General features: G+C 52.1%; 1 protein-coding gene across 2 annotated transcripts in view; it reads right to left on the reverse strand.

Moving 5' to 3' along the window:
- The window catches only part of BCR (BCR activator of RhoGEF and GTPase), a 128,803-nt gene that overhangs the window by 4,258 nt on the left and 103,470 nt on the right, over nucleotides 1-21,075 (reverse strand). Inside the window, exons 14-20 of one of the 2 annotated variants that reach the window (XM_047087978.1) lie at nucleotides 20,857-20,931; nucleotides 17,415-17,512; nucleotides 15,454-15,585; nucleotides 3,554-3,613; nucleotides 2,756-2,865; nucleotides 1,312-1,451; nucleotides 324-458 (exon numbers count right to left, since the gene is read on the reverse strand). In XM_047087978.1, the coding sequence (XP_046943934.1) occupies nucleotides 324-458; nucleotides 1,312-1,451; nucleotides 2,756-2,865; nucleotides 3,554-3,613; nucleotides 15,454-15,585; nucleotides 17,415-17,512; nucleotides 20,857-20,931 (750 nt within the window). Of the gene's footprint in view, nucleotides 1-323; nucleotides 459-1,311; nucleotides 1,452-2,755; nucleotides 2,866-3,553; nucleotides 3,614-8,895; nucleotides 9,165-15,453; nucleotides 15,586-17,414; nucleotides 17,513-20,856; nucleotides 20,932-21,075 lie in introns of those variants that run through there. The other variant, XM_047087979.1, reaches the window with a different exon arrangement.

The following is a 21,075-nucleotide window of genomic DNA, read 5'->3' on the forward strand; positions in this document are numbered from 1 at the left end:
GGAGCTGGGGTTAGAGGAGCAGAGGGGCACTGCAGTGAGGAGGAAGGAGCCTCCAGGACCCCATACTCCGGTGTGCCGCAGTGGTACCAGCCCTTTCACCCTCTTGGGCTCCTTGGAGGGACGGGGACAGCAGGAGGCCCTTTGAGGATAGGCAGAGGCCTTTTAGGACCAGCTAGGTTCTTGGTCTGCTGCCACCGTGAAGTTTGGGCTCAAAGGTGGACCATGGTGGAGGGGGCGCAGCTCACCCTCACCTTGCTGTTGACATCTCTCCCACCTCAGAGTACCACTGGACAGGAGGGGCTGGGGAGACCTCCCATGCTCACCGATGCCTTCGGCGAAGTTGGGGTAGAACTCGTCGGTGAAGAGGGGCTCCGGCAACTCACGGAAGTACAGCTTCAGCGTTCCGGCAATGGCGTTCACGTCCATCTCACTCATCATCACGGACACATCCTTGTTATCTGGAAGGAGCGTGGAGATGAAGCACGACCTACCTACTCACGGAGACCAAGTAGGGTTACGCTCTCCCTGCCTCAGGCAAGTCAGCCCATAGCAGGAGGACGGTTTTTGGGGTTCCTCCTTTGAGCAGGTTGTGTCTTCTTCCAAGTATGCCAGCGGTTCTGGCAGAGAAGGCGTCCTCCCGACCCCTCCCTTGCTGGGCAAGGGGCGGCCTGGCAGCAGAGCCACCACGAGAGGCTGTCAGGCCAATGGAGGTATCGCAGACACGGTGCCCAGGCAGGAGTTGGGTGGCTACGCTCTGCAGCAACTACCTGACGGCAGGCATCTTCTGATACTGGGATTATTTGTGCCACTCTACAGTTTAAACCAGTGCCTTCCCTCTGGCCTCAGGTGGCCACTGGCCCTCTGTGTCACAAACCAGGGAGGGAAGAGTATCCAGGCACGATGTCCTGGCTCTGCCACCTTCTACTCTGGGGAGCCTCTGGGGTCTCAGTGTCCTCATCTGGGGATTGAGGTAGTTCCACCACCCTAGGAGTCAGGCCACACTGACTCCAAAGCTTTGGTCGGCACCTCTTTTCTACCCTGTGAAGCAGGCCAAGCCCCAGTGGGAGGTGGGGCGGCCCCACATAAGCCCCTGGGCCAACTCCACGAGAGCCATGCACATGTTGCTCAGACAGGAGAACGGGCTTCTGCGGAACCTCCTCTCACCCCTCCCTCTTCTTTTCACTGGAAAAATCAGACAAGAAGTGAAGAAAATGTACGAAGCCTAATATACTCAGCAGGAGCCTTGACCATGGAGGGTGCAAGGTCACCACGCCCACACCCCATCCTGCACCGCGTGGGGCCGACACTCACTGACGTCAAAGGCCGCCTTCAGCGCCTGGATGTCTGTGGCCACTCCAGACACACGGTAGATGCCTACTTCCTCCATGCCCCGCCGCTCGATCTCCTCCACGCACTGGCGCACGATGTAGGGCACCTTGGACCTCTCTCTCCTGCAGGGTGAGGGGAAGCACCTTCAGTGCCTGGCAGCCCCTGGCTCGGGCCACGGGGCTGGACCCATCAACTGTCTGCACACCTGGACGCCTAGAGATGGGGGTGATGAAGGCCCCCGGGTGTGGGCGTACACAGACCCTCCTGCATGCCTTCCCTTTGCTCTCAGAGTTCATGATTACCATTGTTTAGATCTTATTAGGGTCTTTCTAAGGTAGTCAGATGACCTGTGAGTTATATGTGATCTTTAGGGAAGGTCAGGAGGCTTTCCTAGGTGTTATCAGCCATAGGAAGTCAGTTAAAAGATTCCAGGCATCGGGTTAATAGGTGGCTGCGGAGTCCTGGACCCAGTCTTGGCTCTGCCAAGACTGCTATGTGAGAGGTGAACCCTGACCCCTCCAGGCCTGAGCAAGAGGTGAGCCCTGTACACAGCAGCACTCCAACACCTGCTGGATTGCTGGATGAACAACCCCACAGGGCTGCCTAACCTCAGCACTCAGAATCCTGTGGTTCTAAACACTTTTTGCTCACATCTTAACAATACCCAATTCCCAGAGTAGGAGTACCCTAAAAATAGGAGATGTGCTGTTTGGAGGGTCAGCTTTAGACTAGTTTAGCAACTGGATTCAGGAGCTCAGCAAAGTTCCTTCCCAAGCCACCCCCGTTAGCGGAGCGTATTTGGGGTAACTGCTGACACAGTCCTCTCTGCTCAAGCCCAGGTCCACCCAGAGAGCTGTGGGGAAGGCTGGGGTGCAGCTGGGGGCAGGGAGTGGTGTTTGGATACAATTAGGTGTCCGGGGGACATGTGACGCAGGCTCTGGCCTTTGAGGTCAGGGGCCCGGCTGGATTCCAAACAGGGGAAGTGAATGGATTCTGGGAGGAAGAGGCCCGTGTCCCTGAGAACTGCTTTCAAACCAGCATAAAAACTTCTCCTCACAAGTGACCTGTGCCCCAGGGGCTGGGGTTGCCACAGGAACCCTGACTGTGACAAATTCAGAGCCAGGGAAGAAGACCCTGACTCTGTGCTGCTCCAGTGGTAGCGTGGGAGCCAGCCCGCCGGCCTGCATGAGGGGGCGAGGACATTCCTGAACTGATGAGGACAAGTTTCTAGGTAAACACAGGAGGTAGCTAAGCACACTGAGTGCTCCATTGGCCTGAGAGGCATCCTGTGCTCAGAGGACCACGCAGAGAGTGGAGACCCTTGCCTGCTCTTTCCTTCAGAAACACCTGCTCGGCGGGGGTGGGACGGGGTGCCCTCTGTGCCTGAGGATGAGAGATGCATGAGCCCTCACCCCTCTCCACTCACTTGGTGACCACGGCAATCTTGACTCCGAAGACACCTGTCTGTTTTCGGGAAGGCATTCTCTTCAAGCTGAACTCCCTGCTGGTGAACTTGATGGAGAGTTTCACTTCAATCTGCAGGGGGAGGCAGGGAGCACAGCCCTCTAACCCTTCTGAGACTCACAGTCTGAGTTCCCAGAGGCCCTGGGGGCTTGGCAAATCATCCCCCTCCCCAGGCAAGCGGGCTAAGATCCCAGCACAGGGCAGCCCCCTGGCCCAACTCAGCAAGGGCCAGGAACAGTCAGGGTGATTTAAAGACTGGCTCTTGCAGGACACTCCTCCCCACCCTAATCCCCACTGCTTCTCTTTCTTTCTTAATAGTTAACAAGAGGAAAAGCATAGAAAGTAACATAACAAAAAGCCATGAATTATCTATCAAATGTAACATTTTGTCATATATGCCCAGACCTCTCCTGGTAGGTAATTGTTTTGTTTCTTTTTTCTTTCTTTTTTAAAGATTTAAATCCTTCTGGGGCACTGAAAACTAATCAGGGGTCTCCATTTCTACAGGCAGACCCCAGGGTCGAGGTCCTGCCTAACTTGGTGGTACCACTGGATCACTGTTTGGGGAGGGAGGCTCAGTGCCTGGCTGGTGACTACGACACCAGCCACCAAACGTTCATAGTGACTCTGCTTTGCAGCACCTCTGCCTCCTGCAGCCATGCCCCACCTCACACACTAGCTCAGGCTTAGCCTCCTTCGGACTGTTTTGGAAGGAATGGGGGCCACGCTAATCTTCTGGGAAAAGTAGGTGCCAACATACCCCGTTCATGGCGATGACAATCCGCTGCCAGTCTCTGTCCTGCAGGGCCTGGGGGTCCAGCTGAAAGCAAGCAGTCATGATTACTAGGTGCCCTGGGGGCTGTGCAGAGATCCTGCCAGGCAGCAAGCAGCCCAAGCCTGTGATGTCTCCACACTTAAGTCAGAATTGGAGCCGGACCTCTGCTGGCACCTGAGAGGGGTCCAGAAAGGGGACCTGCTAGAAAACCCCTGGAAACTGAGAGCTCTCCTATGCTTCATGTGTCCCAGACTCACCCCTGGTGTGAGTTGGTGACAGGTCTGGGCCCTGCACCCTGCTCCTCCCTCCGTCCCTTCTGGATGGGAGCTCAAGTCCATGGTAGCAGCTGTCCTGCTCCCCCTCACCAGCCATCACAGGTGCTACACACAGCTCAGTGGAGGCCGAGCTGTCGGCTTAAATATTTTGGGAAACGCCATTTTAATACTAATTTTCAGAAGGTGTGCTAACCAAGAGTTTGAAACTGTTTTTTCCCTGAGTGTGCCTGGTGGTTTAATTGTAGGAGCCCATGCAGGAGGGGGTCTCCAGTCCAGGCCAGTCCTATGGCTCAGAGTCAGGCCCAGAAGGATCCAGAGCCCAGCTCCAAACCACACAGCTAGTGACAGGTCTGGAGGAAGGCCCTCTGCAGCCCTCTGACTTCTACCTCACAGAGTACTGTCTGAGTGCCGGCCCACGGGACCATGCTGCCCCATCTCACCTGACAGCTTGTGCTGCTGTAACATACCCAACTTTGTGCTCAGGCCAAGCTCTCCCCATCTCTGAGGTCTCCATCCTCCCTGTTTTGGGGAGCACATATCCACACCAGTGGGCTAGACAAATGAGCACCTGGGAAGAGCTTGTTTGAAAAAACAGCTCCCTGAGTTCTACTCACAGGGTTGCACTCACAGCTCAGGGTGGGGTCTGGGGTTCACTTAATTAGAAACCTCCCTAAGTGATTCTGGTATAAAGCCAAGGAGCCACTGTCTGACACCATGTAACCTGGCGTTCCTCATACGGGGCCTTGTGATGCATGGCTGAAACTAGGCAAACCACTTGATAGCAGGGTCCATGTCTCGTGATTTCTGCACACACAAACTTGTACACACACACACACACACACACACACACACACACACGACGGTACTGAGCATAGTGCCAGGTCCAGTGGGGTGCTCAGGACAGGCATCCATGTTTATCCACTGCAAGGGACCCAAGAAGTGACAGCCACGTGGACCTTGTGCAGGTGACAAAACAAGGTCCAGTGGCTGCTACCTCTCAGCTGTGTGCAACCAGAGCCTCTATCCCTCCACTGCTTACCATGGAGGCTTGTCACAGGCACTCCTGGGGTGTGGGCTCCCCTTACCTCCCCTTCACCAACCTACTGGTTAACATCTCCAAAGATTTGAAATGTACAGACACAATGACAAAGAAAAACAAAGGGTGGCAGAGTGTTTCCCTCCTGGGGCTGTGTGGTTACAGGTTCTTGCTCCGTATCTGTCCCTGGAAGTTCTTGGGGGTGGGCATACTGTTGGGCCATGGGGACCCCCACCCTGAGGGGCAAGGCCTGTCAGCAGGGACCAGTCACAAACCACTCAGAAAAGGAAACCTCCCAACTGGTGCTCCCCCGCTAGAGTGAATGCCAGGCATCCAGCTCGGGGAACAGCCTCCTCCGGGGGGAGGCAGGGGGGGGTGACGCTAGGGCCCTAACTCGCTCTTAACCAGATAAGGTATGGTGGGAAAAGGTAAGGGAGGAGGCATACTGCCAGACTATCACACTCAACTCCTGTGCCCTGGCTTCTCAGGAAGGAAGGGGATAGACACCATACCTCTGGCTCCTAAGGAAAGGGAGAGCTCAACACCGCCACCAGGAGTTTTCTTTAAAGGAGACACAGAAGCAGCTTCAGCAGGAAATCCCCTTCCCTTTCCCTCCCAGGAACAGTAATCACTGGACCCCTTTTCTCAACGTAGCCAAACAGGCAGAGGGACCCCTGGTCCTACACGGCCCACCCAGGAGACCATGGCACCCCCATCTGCCCACCTTGCCCTTGCAGATGAGGTTTCGGATGTGGGTCCACAGGGCCGTGCCCCGAGCACACAGGTGCTTTTCGGCAGAGGCCAGTCGGCTCCGGCTGGCCCGGCTAGGGTGGAAGTACCGTAGGAGGCCCTGCATGGCGGCGGGGGCAGATGGCGTCTCTCGCATCCCTGGCCCTGCTGTTCTGAGAGGCCGATGTGGCTAACAGGAGCACGTCCAGACAGAAGCGCAGATGGACAGTAGTGTGACAAACTCCCGGCCTCTACTGCCTTTTGACCATGCTTCTCGGGAAGCCCCACCCCTGCAGCCTGGCTCACCAAGGTCAAAGTTTCCGATCACCCCTGGATTGTCCTTTTTTGTGTGTGTTTGGAAAATACACCCCCGTCCCCCCACCAACAGCCTATTGGTTACGGGAACTCCAGCGTGTCAGTTTTCTTTAAAGCCCAGAAAAGCCAAACTTCCTTCTCAAGTGGCTGGTTTCCTGTGGGCGCATTTGGAGACATTGAGTAACACACGTCTGCCTGGCCAGTCTGTCTCATGGCTGTACATGTTCTAGAGACCCCCTCCCCAGAGCCGGTACCACCCTAGCTAGTGACACCAATAACAGCTTGCACAGTCTTGACTGGACTCGAGCAGAGAACATCCTGTGGCCCCCCTCCCAGAGGATGGCGAGCCCAGTGGAGGGGGGGGTTCAGTGCCATCGTCCATCACCAGCACCAATGTCCAGCCCCACTGCTACCTGGCCCCACAGGCTGTGGCACGAGCTGGCCTCCAGAGTGCAGATCTGGGCCATGGCGCTGCCAGGCGGCTCCTCACCCAGCCCCCAGGACTCGCGGCAGCTCCAGTGGGAAAGACCGACCCCATGCTGGCTCAGCTCCAAAGAACAGACTGTGCTGAGAAGAGCGGAAGGAGCATGAAGAATAACACGATGATGAAGCCCAAGGCTCAGTGCAGTCCAGTCCCAAACGACATTCAAGGCTGGCACGCGCTCTCATGTGGCTATTTAAAGGACCAGAGAAGTAAACAAGCTGGGGACTGGGATTTGGAAAAATAGATGACAGAGTGGAGAGAACCAGGAAATGGTGCTTCTGATGCCTGTGGGGGTCCCTCGGGGTCTCAAGGTCTCAGTGAGGAATGTGCCTGTTGCAGGGGGGCTGGAGGACTGGACAGAGACTGGGTGGGTGGGGGGGTGTCTGCTCACACCCAGTGTTCTCAGAAGGAAGGGATGGTTTCCTGCTTGTCTCCTTGGGGTTGGGTGAGGCAGGGGCCTCGAAGGAACAACAGTGAGCAGTGGGGCTGGTAGATGGTTGCCCCCGTGTGCCCAGGCGGCTTTGCTGAGGACCAGGCATTATTACCCTGAGCCTGAGAGGCAGGACTAAACAGTCCACAGGAGGCAATGCCCATTCCCTCCTCATTAGCCTCTGTGTAGACTGTAGTTCCCCCTGTGCCCACTGTCACCGCCCAGGATGGTCCAGCAGGGTTTCCCCAGGGCCCCTTACTGAGCTCCATGTCTGCACTGGAAGCTACTCCCTGGAATGGGACTTCTCAGAGCTGCCCGGAGAAATCTCTCCGGGAGGGAAATTTGGTCTCCCGGTTCTGCTTTTGTTGTCACAATCTGTTCTCCTGAGCTCTAGCAACCACATCTTTAATTCTTTGCTACCCTTCTCTGATCCCCACCAGGCTCCAGCATCACTTAAAAGGATAAAGGAACACTGCCCAGGACATCTATGATCTAAAAGACAGATGGTAACAAGTGTTGGTTAGGCTGTGGAGAAACAGGAGCCCTCAGACTCTGCCGTTAGGGATATAAAATACTGCAGCCACTCTGGAAAAGTAGGGCAGCTCCTCACAAAGCTAAACTTGGCTGCTCAACACAGCATTTCCACCCCCAGGTCTCCACACGGGAAGAATGAAAACATCCATTCACACAAAGACTTGTGTGCCCACGTTCACAGAAGCATTAACGGTAATAGCCCCGAGCTGGAAACAACCCAGTGTCCATCAACTGGTGAATGGATAAATAAAACGTGGTAAATGAATGCACAGAATGGAATATGATTCAGCCATAATGAGGAATGAAGGGCCGATACTTGCTATGATGTGCGGGATGCTCAAAAACTTGCTAAGGGGAAGAAGTCTGTTGCAAAAGACTACATAAATATACAATAATTCCATTTACATGAAACATGCAGGAAGGGCAAATCTATACACAAAAAGCAGATCAGCCTGGGTCTGGGGGTAAGAATAGTGAGTGATTATAAATGGGAATGAGGAAATCGTTTTGGGGGATGGAAATACAGTAAAACCTTGGATTGCAAATAGCTTGTTCTGCGGGTGTTCCACAAGCAAATATTTCTAATAAATTTTAACTTGATAAACAAGTGATGTCTTGCAACACGAGTAGTACGTGATGCCGAATGTCACATGATCACAACTGAGCTAGCAGTTCTTGAAATTTGCTTTGATATACAAGTGATTTGGGTTACAAGCATGTTTCTGGAACGAATTATGCTTGCAAACCAAGGTTTTACTGTATTCTAAATCTGGATTGTTGGTGATTGTTCTACAACTCTGTAAATTTACCAAAAATGATTGAATCGTATACTTATAATGGATGCATTCTATGGTATGCCAGCTAAAGAAAAAAAGATAGGGACCCAAACTGGACCTCAATTGAGCAAGGAGGGTCCAGGTCACATGGCCACACTTTCTCCACGGTGGTAGTGGTATGCTTCTTCAGGACAAATCTTGGGGAAATCTGTACAAGAAGGATTTGCTCACATGTTTTTACATGTTCGTAACTTCTACAGCCAAAAATCTTCCTCAGATGTTTGTTAAAAACAATCATCACCCATCTTATGTTACTGATGCAAAAAACCCTTTGGACCTGCTCCCTCCAAGATGGTTTAAGAGAGGACATTGGTTTCTCCTCTTGCTCACCCCCAACGCAGGCTGCACCTCATTCATTTCTGAGCACCGCACCCCCAGCCACCCAGGAAGGCATCCCTCCCCCCAATAATAGGAGGCCCTGGCACAGTGAATGGCTGTGTGGGTGGACAGTGCATGGCCCTGAGGTAATCCCCTGTAATGAAAGGCTGGACCTCTCGGTACCCTTGTAGTAGTACCTGCTGTACCCAACCACCGATCTGAAAACCACATCTCCCCCAAACCCCATCTCCTTCCCACCTGACCACAGCTCTTACTCTTATTTCGGTTGACGTCTGCCTCTCCTACCAGCCCCGACGACAGGGCTTTTGTCTATATCATTCGCTGTGGTATCTCAGGGCCAAGACATGTGTTTATAAGACATACAGTATAAACATATTTAATATACACGCGTTGCAGTACATATTGGCACAGAGTGAGCATTTGGTCACTGGGGACTGCTGAGAGCCAGACGCTTGCCCTCTTACAGGTGAGGGTGCCGAGGCTCCAAAGGGTGGCTGTAAGAGGCTTCTGAAAGTGGCTTTTCCACCATGCTGCACCGAGCAGGGGCTGTCATTCTGCTGAGGGATTTCATGAAAGGGCAAGTGGCTGGGTCTGGGCTCCCATGTCCATTCCTGTACCCTGTGGACATATTAACTGTTTTGTTTTTTTTTTTAATTTTTATTAGTATTATTTTTTAATGTTTTTATTTATTTTTGAAAGAGAGACAGAGTGTGAGTGCGGGAAGGGCAGAGAGAGAGGGAGACACAGAATCCGAAGCAGGCTCCAGTCTCTGAGCTGTCAGCGCAGAGCCCAACCTGAGGATCGAACCCACAAACTGTGAGATCGTGACCTGAGCTGAAGTCGGACGCTCAACTGACTGAGCCACCCAAGCACCCCATGACCTGCTAACTCTTTAAAAAATGGTGGTAAAATATATATAACATAAAATTAACCATTTTTAAGTGCACAGTTCAATGGCATTAAGTACATCCATAATGTTGTGCAATCACCACCACTACCTATCTCCAAAACGTTTTCATCATCCCAAACATCATATCTGTGAAACAGTAGCTCCCCATTTCCACCCTCCTCTGGCCCCTGGTAACTTTTATTCCACTCTTAGTCTTGAGGAATTAGCCAGTCTTAGATACTTCATGTAAGTGTCATCATATATTACTTATCCCTTTGTGTCTGGCTTCTTTCACTTATGTCTTCAAGTTTCATTCATGTAGTGTGTATCAGAATGTCCTTCCTTTGTTCTGGCTGCATAATATTTCATATGGATATATCACACTTGGCTTATGAACTCACTAGCTGATGGGCACTTAGCTTCTTTCCAGTTTCGGGTTGGCATACTCAGTGGTGTGGCTGCACACGTGCGTGTCCAAGTGTTGGTGGCATCTCCACATTCATACAGCTGTTGCTGGGCACTTCAGTGGGCTCTTGGGGCACAAGTGCCACAGAACTGGTGGTCGAATGAGGATACTGCCCGTGAGTGGGCAGGCCTTACAGTGAGGTCTTGGTGAGGGCTGGAGTGTGGGTGCCAGGGCACCCCTGGAAAGGGGCACCGTTGGACCTGTTGGTCTGTATTCAACCAGGTTTCTACGCGTGAGGCAAACAACCCAGGCTGGCAGAGAAGTTTGGGAAACCACATACAGACAGCCCTAAGTACCAGTTTCGAATAAAGTAAGGGTCAGACCAGAGATCTGAGGCCCCAGTCTCAACCAAAACTCACAAAAAAATGTTTAAAAAAAAAAATCAACTCTGACATCCCCATTGGAATGTGAGTCGTGAGCCCAGCTAGACACACAAAATATCAGGAGAAATGGCAGATGACAATATTCTAGGATTTGATATAAAGTTAATCACTAAGAAGGAATAGGGTAGGGGGTTCAAACAACACAGAAAATTTGAAAATGGAGAAGAGAAGGGTGCCTGGGTGGCTCAGTCAGTTGAGCAGCTGACTTTGGCTCATCCCTCCGTTCTCCTCTCATGGAGACTGCATCATTTAAGAGGGGAAGTGGGGATCTGCCAAGTCATCTGAAGAGCAAGAGCTGGAACCTCAGACTCAGGCCAGTGGTTCCTGAACCCTCAGCTCACCACCATCATGTAAGGCAGTAAAACCAGACCGATCTAGGACCCCAGCTCTGGGAGATCAGGCCCTAGCTCCCCAGATGACTCTGACACCATCTGCCCAGACAGGCATGTGAGCAGCTTTGCTGGAAACTTGATTTCTGTCCCTGGCCCCTTGGATGGACCTGCCTGGCCTCTGCCCTTCTGGCCAGCTGTGGGCTTCTCCTGGGCCCCCTCAGATACTCCCAGGGTGCTGCACCTTCTCCACCTCACAGGAAGGGCTTTCCACTAAACTTATGAGTCAAAGAGCATGTGGCAGGTGGGGGTGGAAGGCACCTGCAGGAGAAGGCCACGCTATTCCCACCTCCCCTACCCCAGCAACAGGATGGGCAGGGCTACATGTCTGTCCCACATGGCATACTCGGAAGGTGCCTGGTATTATTGGGAAAAGCCCCCACTCAGGAAGGCTGTCCCCCCCTAGAGTCACGAATGCCCTCCCCTAGGGGTGCCCCACACAGAAAACAGTGTCTGTGGGGGTTGGGGGAGGCAGAAAGAGGCCTGGCTAGGGTCACAGGGCGTCATCACCGCTCCTCCTCTGACTTCCTTCCTACTCGTATTGGGGATCCCGGGTTTGTAAACAAGCCCCCCCCTCCCCACGGGAATGGGGGTCCTCAGGGGCCAGGCTGGCCACTGCCTACTCTTTGTGAGTCACAAACGGACCTTGGGTTATGCTGGGATTCCTTCCTGGCTAATGATTGCTCAGCGGCCAGGCTTCCCATTCACTCATCTCTTCCACCGAAGCAGACACAGACGAAGGAGTGGAGCCAGAGCCTGCCTTCTCCACTAACAGTGACGACAATGAGTAATAATAACAGTGGCAGCTGACACTGAAGGCCTCCACATCCGGCTTCGTGGCCCCGACTACAGTTTACATTGAGGAAACAAGTTTATACAGGCAGTGATGAATTGCCCCAGGTCACAGGAGGCACACTGGGGCTGAGGGAGTGGACAGAGTCTCCCCTTGACCAAACTAGTCGGGCTCTTCTGAGTTGTTTTCCAACAGACCTCATTCTTGGGAATTTCCCTAAGAGCCCAATTTTAGCAAAAACCGTGCCTGGATATCCTTAATAGCCGATTACCCTCAACGTCTAACCAGATTCCTCATTTCTTCCCCCCCCCCCCCAGCCCCCAGTAACATCTGATTGCCCTGGCCTGCCCATTAGGTAGGTTTAGCCAGAATCTCCCTTACCCCTGATGTTTCCTTTTAGTAACTTCCAATCGATGACCGCCCCCCTACCCCCACCCCACACCCTGCTCCTTGTCTATAAATTCCCCCTTCCCTTGTTATAGTCAGAGTTGGGGGTCCATCTCTTTCCCCTGCTGCAAAACCCCCCTGCAGTGGTCCCTATACCTGTATCCCGCTGAACACCGTTCACCTTTCTGTTCTAATGAGGTTGTAATTTTTTTTCTTTTTAAATACAGTCCATGTCCTCTACTCCTGTCCCATCTTGTCCTACTGAAGGAAAAGCAAGGGAGATTATTTGCTGAGGAGCACCTCTCAAAGCACCTGTGAGGGGAAACGCAGACTGGGGCCAGATGGCAGAAAGGGGCAGAGAACAGCCAGAGTTTGGAGAGATGCCCCAAGCCAGCCCCCATAACACCACTTGCTGTCTTCTTCCCTGGGACAGGACAGGGTGCTCATCTGACACGTCCGTGTGTCCGAGAGTGTTTGAGAGCACAGGTTATGTGCACGGAGGAATATTTTGCTTATATCCGGCAGTAATGTGGCAAAGGGTTTCCAAAGAGGTCTCAATACAATAAAAGAAGAGGACAAGTATCTGTTCTTTTCTCTCTTCCACTGAGCCCCCCCCCAGTTACCCACCAGTGCTCAGAGGCCCTGGTTCAAATCTCACTGCCTCCTGGATTACTGGAAGGAGTCACCTATTGGAGAATTTGGATGATTTGAGTCAAAGGTTGGTGGAATCTGAGCCTCCTTTAGCCTTGTGTAATGGGCTGAAAAAAGGGGCCAGACACCCAGCCTGTCTGCATCCTCAGATCGCCATTGGGCTCTGCAAGATGGGGGTCAGGGCTGGGTGTGGAGAAGGGATGCCCAGGCTGGAACAGATGCAAGCATGGAGAGGGAGAAGGGAGGGGTAGAAAGAGGAACACATTAGTTGTGAAGCAGCAGAGCAGAGCCCAAGCTGTGACTGTTGCCCAGTAATGCCAAAACATGTCAGTTTTCAAAGATGTCCAGCACCAGCATGCTCACAGAATAGCAAAATCTGGAAAACTTAGTGTCCATTAAGAGCAGAATGGCTCAACGATGTGGTTGATTCAATCCATGGGATTCTCCGTAAAGCCAAGAAGGTGAACGCAATCTATGTGGAAATACAGAGTTAGATCTCAAGGACACTGGGGGGCTGCAGAGTGGTGAGTGTCTGCATTGGGCATACGAGCCATTCCCAAGCATCACCCCAACTTTGCAGTGGGTGTACGTATCGGTCAAGGTGCGACGCATGCTGAGCTCATGGGGGTGACCCTGGTTGGGGAAGGTACCTGGCTCGTCAAAGATCCTTGGATAGGACCCTAAGAGTGGAACAACTGAAGAGCACTGGCTTGCATTTCTGCTTCTTCCACCCAGAAGCCTTTTGCCACCAAGACCCTACAACTGGCTCAATGGTGTGCCAGGCACATGGGGAGCAAGGAGGAACCATCTCCTTCTCCCTTAGCATCTAAGTCACAGGTAGGACTCAGGTCCAAGACATCCACTGAGTGCCCCTGGACTAGAAGCTGGCCTACACAGACTCTGCCCATTGAAAGAGGATTTCAACTACCTCCATTACGATCTCAGTCCGTACTTCCTCACTGATGAAGTTCTTTCCAGCTCATCTCTTAACTACGGCAAAAGAATTAGCGAGCAAAGCATCCCCTGAGAACTGAAGCTACCCCTCAAGTAATAAGGACTATCCTGATGTCAGCAAGACATGACATGACTGACCCCAAGACAATGCTTCACCTGACCATCACTGCCCACCTGCATACGCCCACCGACCTTTGTCCCACACTTATCTCATATGAACCCGGAAGCATTTTTGGCACGTTGGAGACAGTCTTTGGGATTCTAGTCCCGTCTTCCCAGTGTTGGCCTCTCTGAAATAAATTCCCTATTTCACCACCACTCCTCTCTGTGCCTTTGGATTTTATCAGCAGTGAGTGGCAAACCTGGTCTGTTTGGGACCCCCTGTACCCCAGTTACATCTTCTGAGAGGGGCCAAGAATCCTGCTTTCCCAATGCTGGGCAAGGCTGCCCCACTGATCCCCCCAACATGCATCCCACACTTCAGTGGGCTCACTGGAGTATTGCCCCAGGCTGGTCTTACTGCTCACCTTAGGAGAGTCCAGCCCCAGGTCCTGTCTGTAGGGTCAGCTGAGGCCTTGGACCTGCTCTCCTAGGAAGGTATGGGATGTGGCGCGGGGGTGGGGAGGTGCTTCATTAGTTTCCTTTCTCTGTGTCTTTGTGTGGGGGTAGTGTCTGCCCCCTGGCTGGGTGATGTCTGCTGGCAGGTAGGTGGTGGGGGGGGGGGCGGGGGGGCAGGTATAAGGTGGTCAGAGGAGCATTTTTACTTTTAGACCTGGTCTCAAGGTATGGGGTGGGAGTGGGTCCCTGGAGACCCTGAGCCACTGAGTTCCCTAATAAGCTTCCAGGGTGGGGAAACAGGCAGTGTGAAAACTGTCCTGAGGACCTGGTAAAACAGAGGGGATCCAGAGCCACTGCTCAGGGAGGACTTGCTGGTCTGAATGAATGCATGTGGGCCCTCCCCAATTACTCAGGGGAGACTCATCCTTCTCCTTCATTCCTACCGCTTAGTATTTCAGCACAAAAAGAATTTTACTTCTTGGCCTCAGGGAAGGGAGGTGGGGCTTCATGGAGAGCCCCTTTCTCCCACAGACACCTGGAACGCCCAGCCAGCCCACTCCTGCTGGAGGCTTTGTCAAAGGATCTGAGGGTCTGAAAGGAGTGGAACAGTCAGTGCCCACCTCCAGGGCAGGGCAGGGAGGAAACTGCTCAGCTGGGTCTGGTAAGATGCCCTGTAAGGAATGTGGATATCAGGGTTTCCCCCGATGGGGCACAGAACTGCACAGGTGAGGCCGTGAGAAACACAAGGCAGGCGGCGCAGCTCCTGTCTGCCAAGAAGCACAAGAGCTGATGGTGGGCTTCCAGTGGCTAGGCAAGCTTCTGAAGGACCGAGGGCCTGCATGGTTTTCACTGAGGACCTGGGGTTCCCTTGCTCGTCCTGTATGGACACTTACTCTTAGCCCATCAGGGGGCTTCTATGCCAACTCTGGTGGGGGGGGGGTGTGTGCTGTGTCCGCCCTGCTTAGGGATGCAGTTGCACCCCCTGGAAGCCGGGTCTAGAAGCCATAGAGAAGATGTCAGGCGGGTAGACTCCAGGATTTTTGTGCTTTTTCCAATTTGAGATGGTCTCTGAACTGCTAACTTCAGCCCACAGCACCGCCTCACCATTTTGCCTTTGGACTTTGCTAACTAAGGCTATGGAGGAACTGAGGCCCCCGCTGCCAAACAAGTCAAACTGAACTTCCTGTGGGGGCAAGATGGGGCACAACAGGCACTCAAACAGAGAGAGGAGCAGGAATTCCCCCAACCACTCCCAACCTGTGGAGCCAGGCAACCTCAGTGTCCCAGAAGGTCAAATGGGGAAAGAAACTGGAGCATTTGGAGGAGGGTGTGGGCGGGTTCAGAGGCAGGTGTACGAAGCTGTGTCGGAGGTGGGGGGGGGGCACTCGGTGGTGGCAGAGGGACTCTGCAGGGGGCAGAGGAGGGCGGCAGCCTCACCTGGACTTGGCCCTTCCCCATGATCCTGTCTGTGCTCTCTCCGTCCTCCTTGGTGATCTTTGTTTTGTTGTAACACTTTTCATAGCAGAGAATCCTCAAGGTCTGGGAGCCTTCCAGCTCGATCTCAAACTCCTGTAGCCCCAAGAAAGGAAAGTCCCTTGTTAACAGGTCCAATGACTTCCTTGCTGCCCCAAAAGGACCCATGACTTGAGACCCTGCTTACTTTAGTCCTGTGACAAAGACCCTCAGAAGCTACTTCCCTGTGAGCATCCCATTGTGGCTCAATCTGGATGCTTCTGGAAGCTCAGAATGCCTCTCACACTGAATCCAAACTCCCTAAGCTAGTATGTCAAAAGGCAGTCCCCATTCCCCCTGCATCAGAAGCTCATGGGTGCTGGTTATAAATGCAGATATTCTATGGACTTTGGGTGATAATGATGTCAGTGTAGGTTCATTGATTAGTTGGGGAGGCTGTGCATGTTTGGGGACAGTGGGCATATGGGAAATCTCTGTCCTTTCTGCTCTGGACCTAAAGCTGTGGACCTAAAGCTGCTCTATAAATTAAGTTTATTTGAAAGCGGGGAAGGAAATCGACCCACGGAGGTGATATAGGAGAGGAAAGAACCGTTCTTATAGGTTTTCGAGTTGTCTGCTGTGGGATGTGTGGTGTTGACTTTCTCCTCCATCACCACATGATGTCTTCAGTAAATTCTACATTTCACACCAGTGTTTTTGCAGGCACAGGTTCACGGTGGGGAAATGGAAGAGGGTGGGGGAAAAGAAAGGAGATATTTCTGAGCCTGCATGGGGTGGGGAGGGTGTGTGTGTGCCAGGAATGTGTAACAGCCCTGATGATCCATACGCACACCCAGGGTGGCCACCAGGTGATGCTGGTCTGGAATCCTCCATGCCTGGGTTCCTTGAGCCTCTACTGCTGGTGCCTCCAGAACCCCTCCCTCATTGCCCCTGTCAGGTCATGCTCATTTACTCTCTGCAAAGCCTTTGATGGATCCGTCTGGCTATGATGCTCCCTTGTCATGGCAGCCATCACCCTTTCTGCATAGATGTCCAGAGCTATAATGATTGGGCAATCCTATGGGCTCCCTGTGCCCCAGTCCTACTAAGGTAGCAAATCTGATGATGAGAGTCATGGATGCCAAGAAAGGAGAGCTGGGTGCTGGCCCCATGGCTCTACCAGCCACATGACCCAAAGTGGACCAGACAGCCATTTGGTCTTAGCTTCTTCTTCTCCAAGGGAGCAGGTGGTTTGCTTTCCACCCACAGCCTCAAGCATGAGGCTTTCCTAGGCCACAGCTACTCAAGAAACTGGGAAATGGCATTCTCACAGATCTGGGGACTTCATCAATATTGGCTACTCTATAATCATTCCCACACTCCCAAAGGCTCAAGGTGAGATGGTGAGCAAGTTACACAACAGCTCTCCAAGGTGAAGGAGAACAGAGCAGCAAACTATACAAATCCAACACTCGGGACAGGCAAGTAGGGTCCCTACCCCAGCCCTCCCCCGGCAGAGCCCCAGGCTTCCAGAAACCGAGAGGGCTACAGGGCTCATTCCAACTTCCGAGGAAAAACAGTACGGAAATCTACCAAGTAAACTAAGCAATAACAAAGGCAGCACAAAAAACCCTTTTAAGTTTCTTTTCCAAAACCTTCTCCAGAAAAATAGGCTGTTTCTTTGTGATGGGGAGTGAAGGGGGTTGGATTCTCAGGAACACAGAGATAAAATCTCTTGGACTGGTCGCCCCCCCCTCCTCCCAGGAGATTCCTGGAATGCTGGTGGAATGTGGGCAGCGGAGGCGGAGGCGCCTGCCTGCGAGGAAAGACATTAGGGAGCCCAGGGCGGGTGGGGTGGGAGCGGTGTTCAGACTCTCCCCATGGAAAAGATCCTGGCCTGCCAGCCAGGGCCAACATACAAGACTTGCCTGGAAGTAGTGCCTCACCTCATTCCAGTTGGGCTCAGCTGTGTCTCTGTAAACGCGAGTCTTGGCTTTATTCACAAAATAACCGAAGGAATCAACCTCCAGGGTACAGTACAGATCTGTGGGAGGGCAACAAAGGGAAGGTGATTGTACTTTTCCACATTACCCGAGTTTTCTATCAGAAGCAGGGGCTATTTTTGTAGGGGGCCAAGGGCAGGCTGCCCCAAGATGGGCGGGCCACTGGGACAAGAAGATCATTCTGAGCTGAGAGCAATCAAGACCATCTGGGCTCAAGAGAAATTTTGCCCTTCCTGTAACTACACAGAAGAATCTAAACTGGGGGGTCTTTCCCAGAATAAGGGTTATTAGCAGAGATAAATCTAACCTGAGTGACCTACTGGTGAGGCAGGGCAAACATCTAGTTGCTAAATATCTGCTCTTCCTGTCGTCCTGTAAAGTGCATTCCTTTCCTCTGAAGCCCCAGACCTCTGCCCCCTTCTCCTAGGTTCAGGATGACATATATGCCTCATTTTGCCTGTCTTTGTAACTTCCATGTCTGTGTGGATTCCCAGCATGTGTGCTATTAAGTTTAATTTTTTCCTGTTAGTTGGCCTTGAAGGGGACAGGAGTTCTTGCTCCTTGACATTTTCAAAATCAGAAAAAAAAAAAAAGTCTTAGGTTTCTTTTCAAAATAAAACAACACTGAAACCAATAACCAATATTGCACTGCACATTAACTAACTAGAATTTTAATAAAAATTTGGAAAAAATAAAGCAAAACACCAGTGGCCAGCATGGGCCCCAGCATGTCACGTGCAGATTCCGCCCCGTGGTACAGCTGAACCAGCACCTGTCAGAACGTGTGCTCACCTGGTCATTTGACAAATCCTGGCTAAAGCCTCTATGTGAGAACCCTATGGGTGATGACCTGGGCAGAGATGAACATACCATCACCATCAGGGGGATGATACACAGAGAAGGGTGGGGCTAGGGGAAGTGCCGACCACCTGCGCAGACCCTGCTGTGAGTTTACTAGGTCAACTGGGGCAAAGGGTGCTGCAGGCCAGGATGGGGCACCAAAAACAGCTCACTGCTGGGAGAATTGTGGGGTGCAGGGAGAGCGGAGGTAGGGACCAGGGAGGAGGCCACTCCCAGGACCTGGATGAAGGGTGGGGCAGGTGGCCAGAGGTAATGAGGAAACTCCACGGACAGAGAATGTCATCTTACTGATATGGCCAGGGAACCAGATGGTGGTTTCTGGCCTAGCCACAGGGCAGAGAGGGTGGCACCTCTCACTGGGGCAGGGCATAAAATAAGAGAAACAAGTTTGGGAGCCCAAGTGATAGGTTCAGTTTGGGGATGTGGAGCGTAGAGTGTGGGACACTGGGGACTCAGACAGAAAGTAATAAAGGGAGGCCAGGAGAGAAGAGTGGGGACGGAGAGGCAGTTCCAGACATCAACTGCGCTGTTGATGGAAGGGTCCCTGGGCCTAGGAAGAGGGAGTGTATGCAGTGAGGGAGGAAGGCCTAGATGGAACCCTTGAAAACACCAGCATTTGTGTGAGAGGGGTGTGGAGCAGGTGCTCCCAGGGGACAATTACACCTATGTGACAACCTAATGGAGGTAAAATCTGCACACTGTACAATCCATCTGCTGTAAGTTTGAGGATTTTTAGTAAATCAGCATTGCCATTGTTGCAGAACACTGCCGCCCCCCCCCCCCCCCGCAAAAGGCCCTTTGGATCAACTGCAGGCAAACCTCCTCACATCCCCAGTTCCAGGAAACCCCTGCTAGGCTTTGTCTCCAAATTTTGCCTTAGAAATTTCATACATGTGGAATGATACAACATGTAATCTTTTGCACCTGGTGTCTTTTTTTGGGAATAATTCTTTTGAGGTTCATCCCTATCATTGCCTGTATCAGTACTCCATTCCTTTTTATTGCAGAATGGCGCTCTGTTGCATGGATGAACGTGTTATGTTTATCAGGCACATCCAAGTCTTTATACAGACATGTTCTTATCTCTCTGGAATAAATACTTAAAAGCAGGGCTGCTGGGTCACGTGGTACGGGTGTGTTTAACTTTTTAAGAAAGTGTGAGACTGTCTTCCAGGGTGGCCAAACCATTTCACATCCTCACCAGCGGAGTGTCTGAGGGTTCCCATTTCTCCATATCCCCACCAACAGTCGTCACTGTGTACCTTTCTGGTCATCACCATCCTGGTGGGCATGAAGTGGAACCTCAATGTGGTTTTATTTTTTTTTTTTTAATGTTGATTTTTTAGAAGGTGCAAGTGGGATAGGGGTGGAGACAGAGGATCTGAAGTGGGCTCTGTACTGACAGCAGTGAGACTGATGTGGGGCTGGAACTCACAAACTGTGAGATCATGACCAGAGCCGAAGCTGAACGCTGAACCGACTGAGCCACCCAGGTGCCCCCTCACTGTGGTTTTAGTTTACATTTCCCTATGACCGTGAGCATCTTCCCATGCGCTTCTTAGCTACTTGTATTTCTTTGGTGAAGTGTCTATTCAAATCTTTTGCTCATTTTATTTTTAATTTTTTTTAATGTTTATTTATTTTTGAGACAATGCGAGAGACAGAGTGCAAGCAGTGGAGGGGCAGACAGAGACAGACACAGAATCTGAAGCGGACCCTAGGCTCTGAGCTGTCAGCCCAGAGCCTGGCGGGTCTCGAACTCACAAACTGTGAGATCATGACCTGAGCCGATGTCGGGCGCTTAATCAACTGAGCCACTCAGGCACCCCTATCTTTTGCTTATTTTAAAAAACTGGCTTGTCTCCTTAACACTGAGGTCTAAGAGTTCTCTAATATGCTCTGAATACAAGTCCCATATCATGTATATATGGTTTGTAAATATTGTCTTCTATGCTGTGGCTTGTCAGGGATTTCTTATTTAGTTTTGCAGCATCAGTGGGACAGGTCAATAGCACAGTGCCTGTCCTCTGTCCTCCTAAGAGGGACGATGAGGACTTGTTTGGAGTGCCATGCTGAGAGACACAGTATGTGCCACCCTGGACTGAAATGCAACCAGCCCTCACTGATCTGACAGCTTGAGTAGCTGAGAGGCGTTCCCCGCCTGGGAGGGGAAGGATGAAAAGGGTAACCAGTTAGCTTTCAGCAGCCAAATCTACTCTACTGGCTGGGTCAAAGTGCTCCCTGCAGCCCTCCTTGCCTGGAACTCAGGCTGTATTTCCTGGCTACAGAAAACTCCAGTGCCTGCAATTACAAGACCCGCCTGCAGGGGGCAACTCACCAGCTCACACATCCCATCCACAGACCAAAGAAGGCAACGGTCCACTCTGGGTATCAACCAGCACAGGACCTCACCCGGTTAAGGGCCAAAGGCACCTGATGATATTCTGAGCCACGACCCTGGTTCCAGGGTCCACAGCCTCCAGCTTGGTGCCCTGTCACCTTCTTCCTCAAAGTAACCACTTACTTGAACTCTGCTTAAAGCCGCTGGCGGAGTGGACAATGACATTGAGAAATCCATAGAGCCCCGGAGATTCATCATCTGCGCAAGAGACCAAAGAGGTGAGCATCGTTCTCCTGAGGGAGGCAAATGACAGGCTGTGCTTCAAAATCAACCCTCAATGGGAGGGTTTGCCATTTGCTCAGCATGGGGCCAGGTGATGTCATGAGCCAGAAACATAACCAT

Source organism: Lynx rufus, unplaced genomic scaffold, assembly GCF_022079265.1.
Source record: "Lynx rufus isolate CCGP_SWC_20201006 ecotype Redwood Valley unplaced genomic scaffold, mLynRuf1.p SCAF_24, whole genome shotgun sequence".
Taxonomy (NCBI): Eukaryota; Metazoa; Chordata; class Mammalia; order Carnivora; family Felidae; genus Lynx; species Lynx rufus.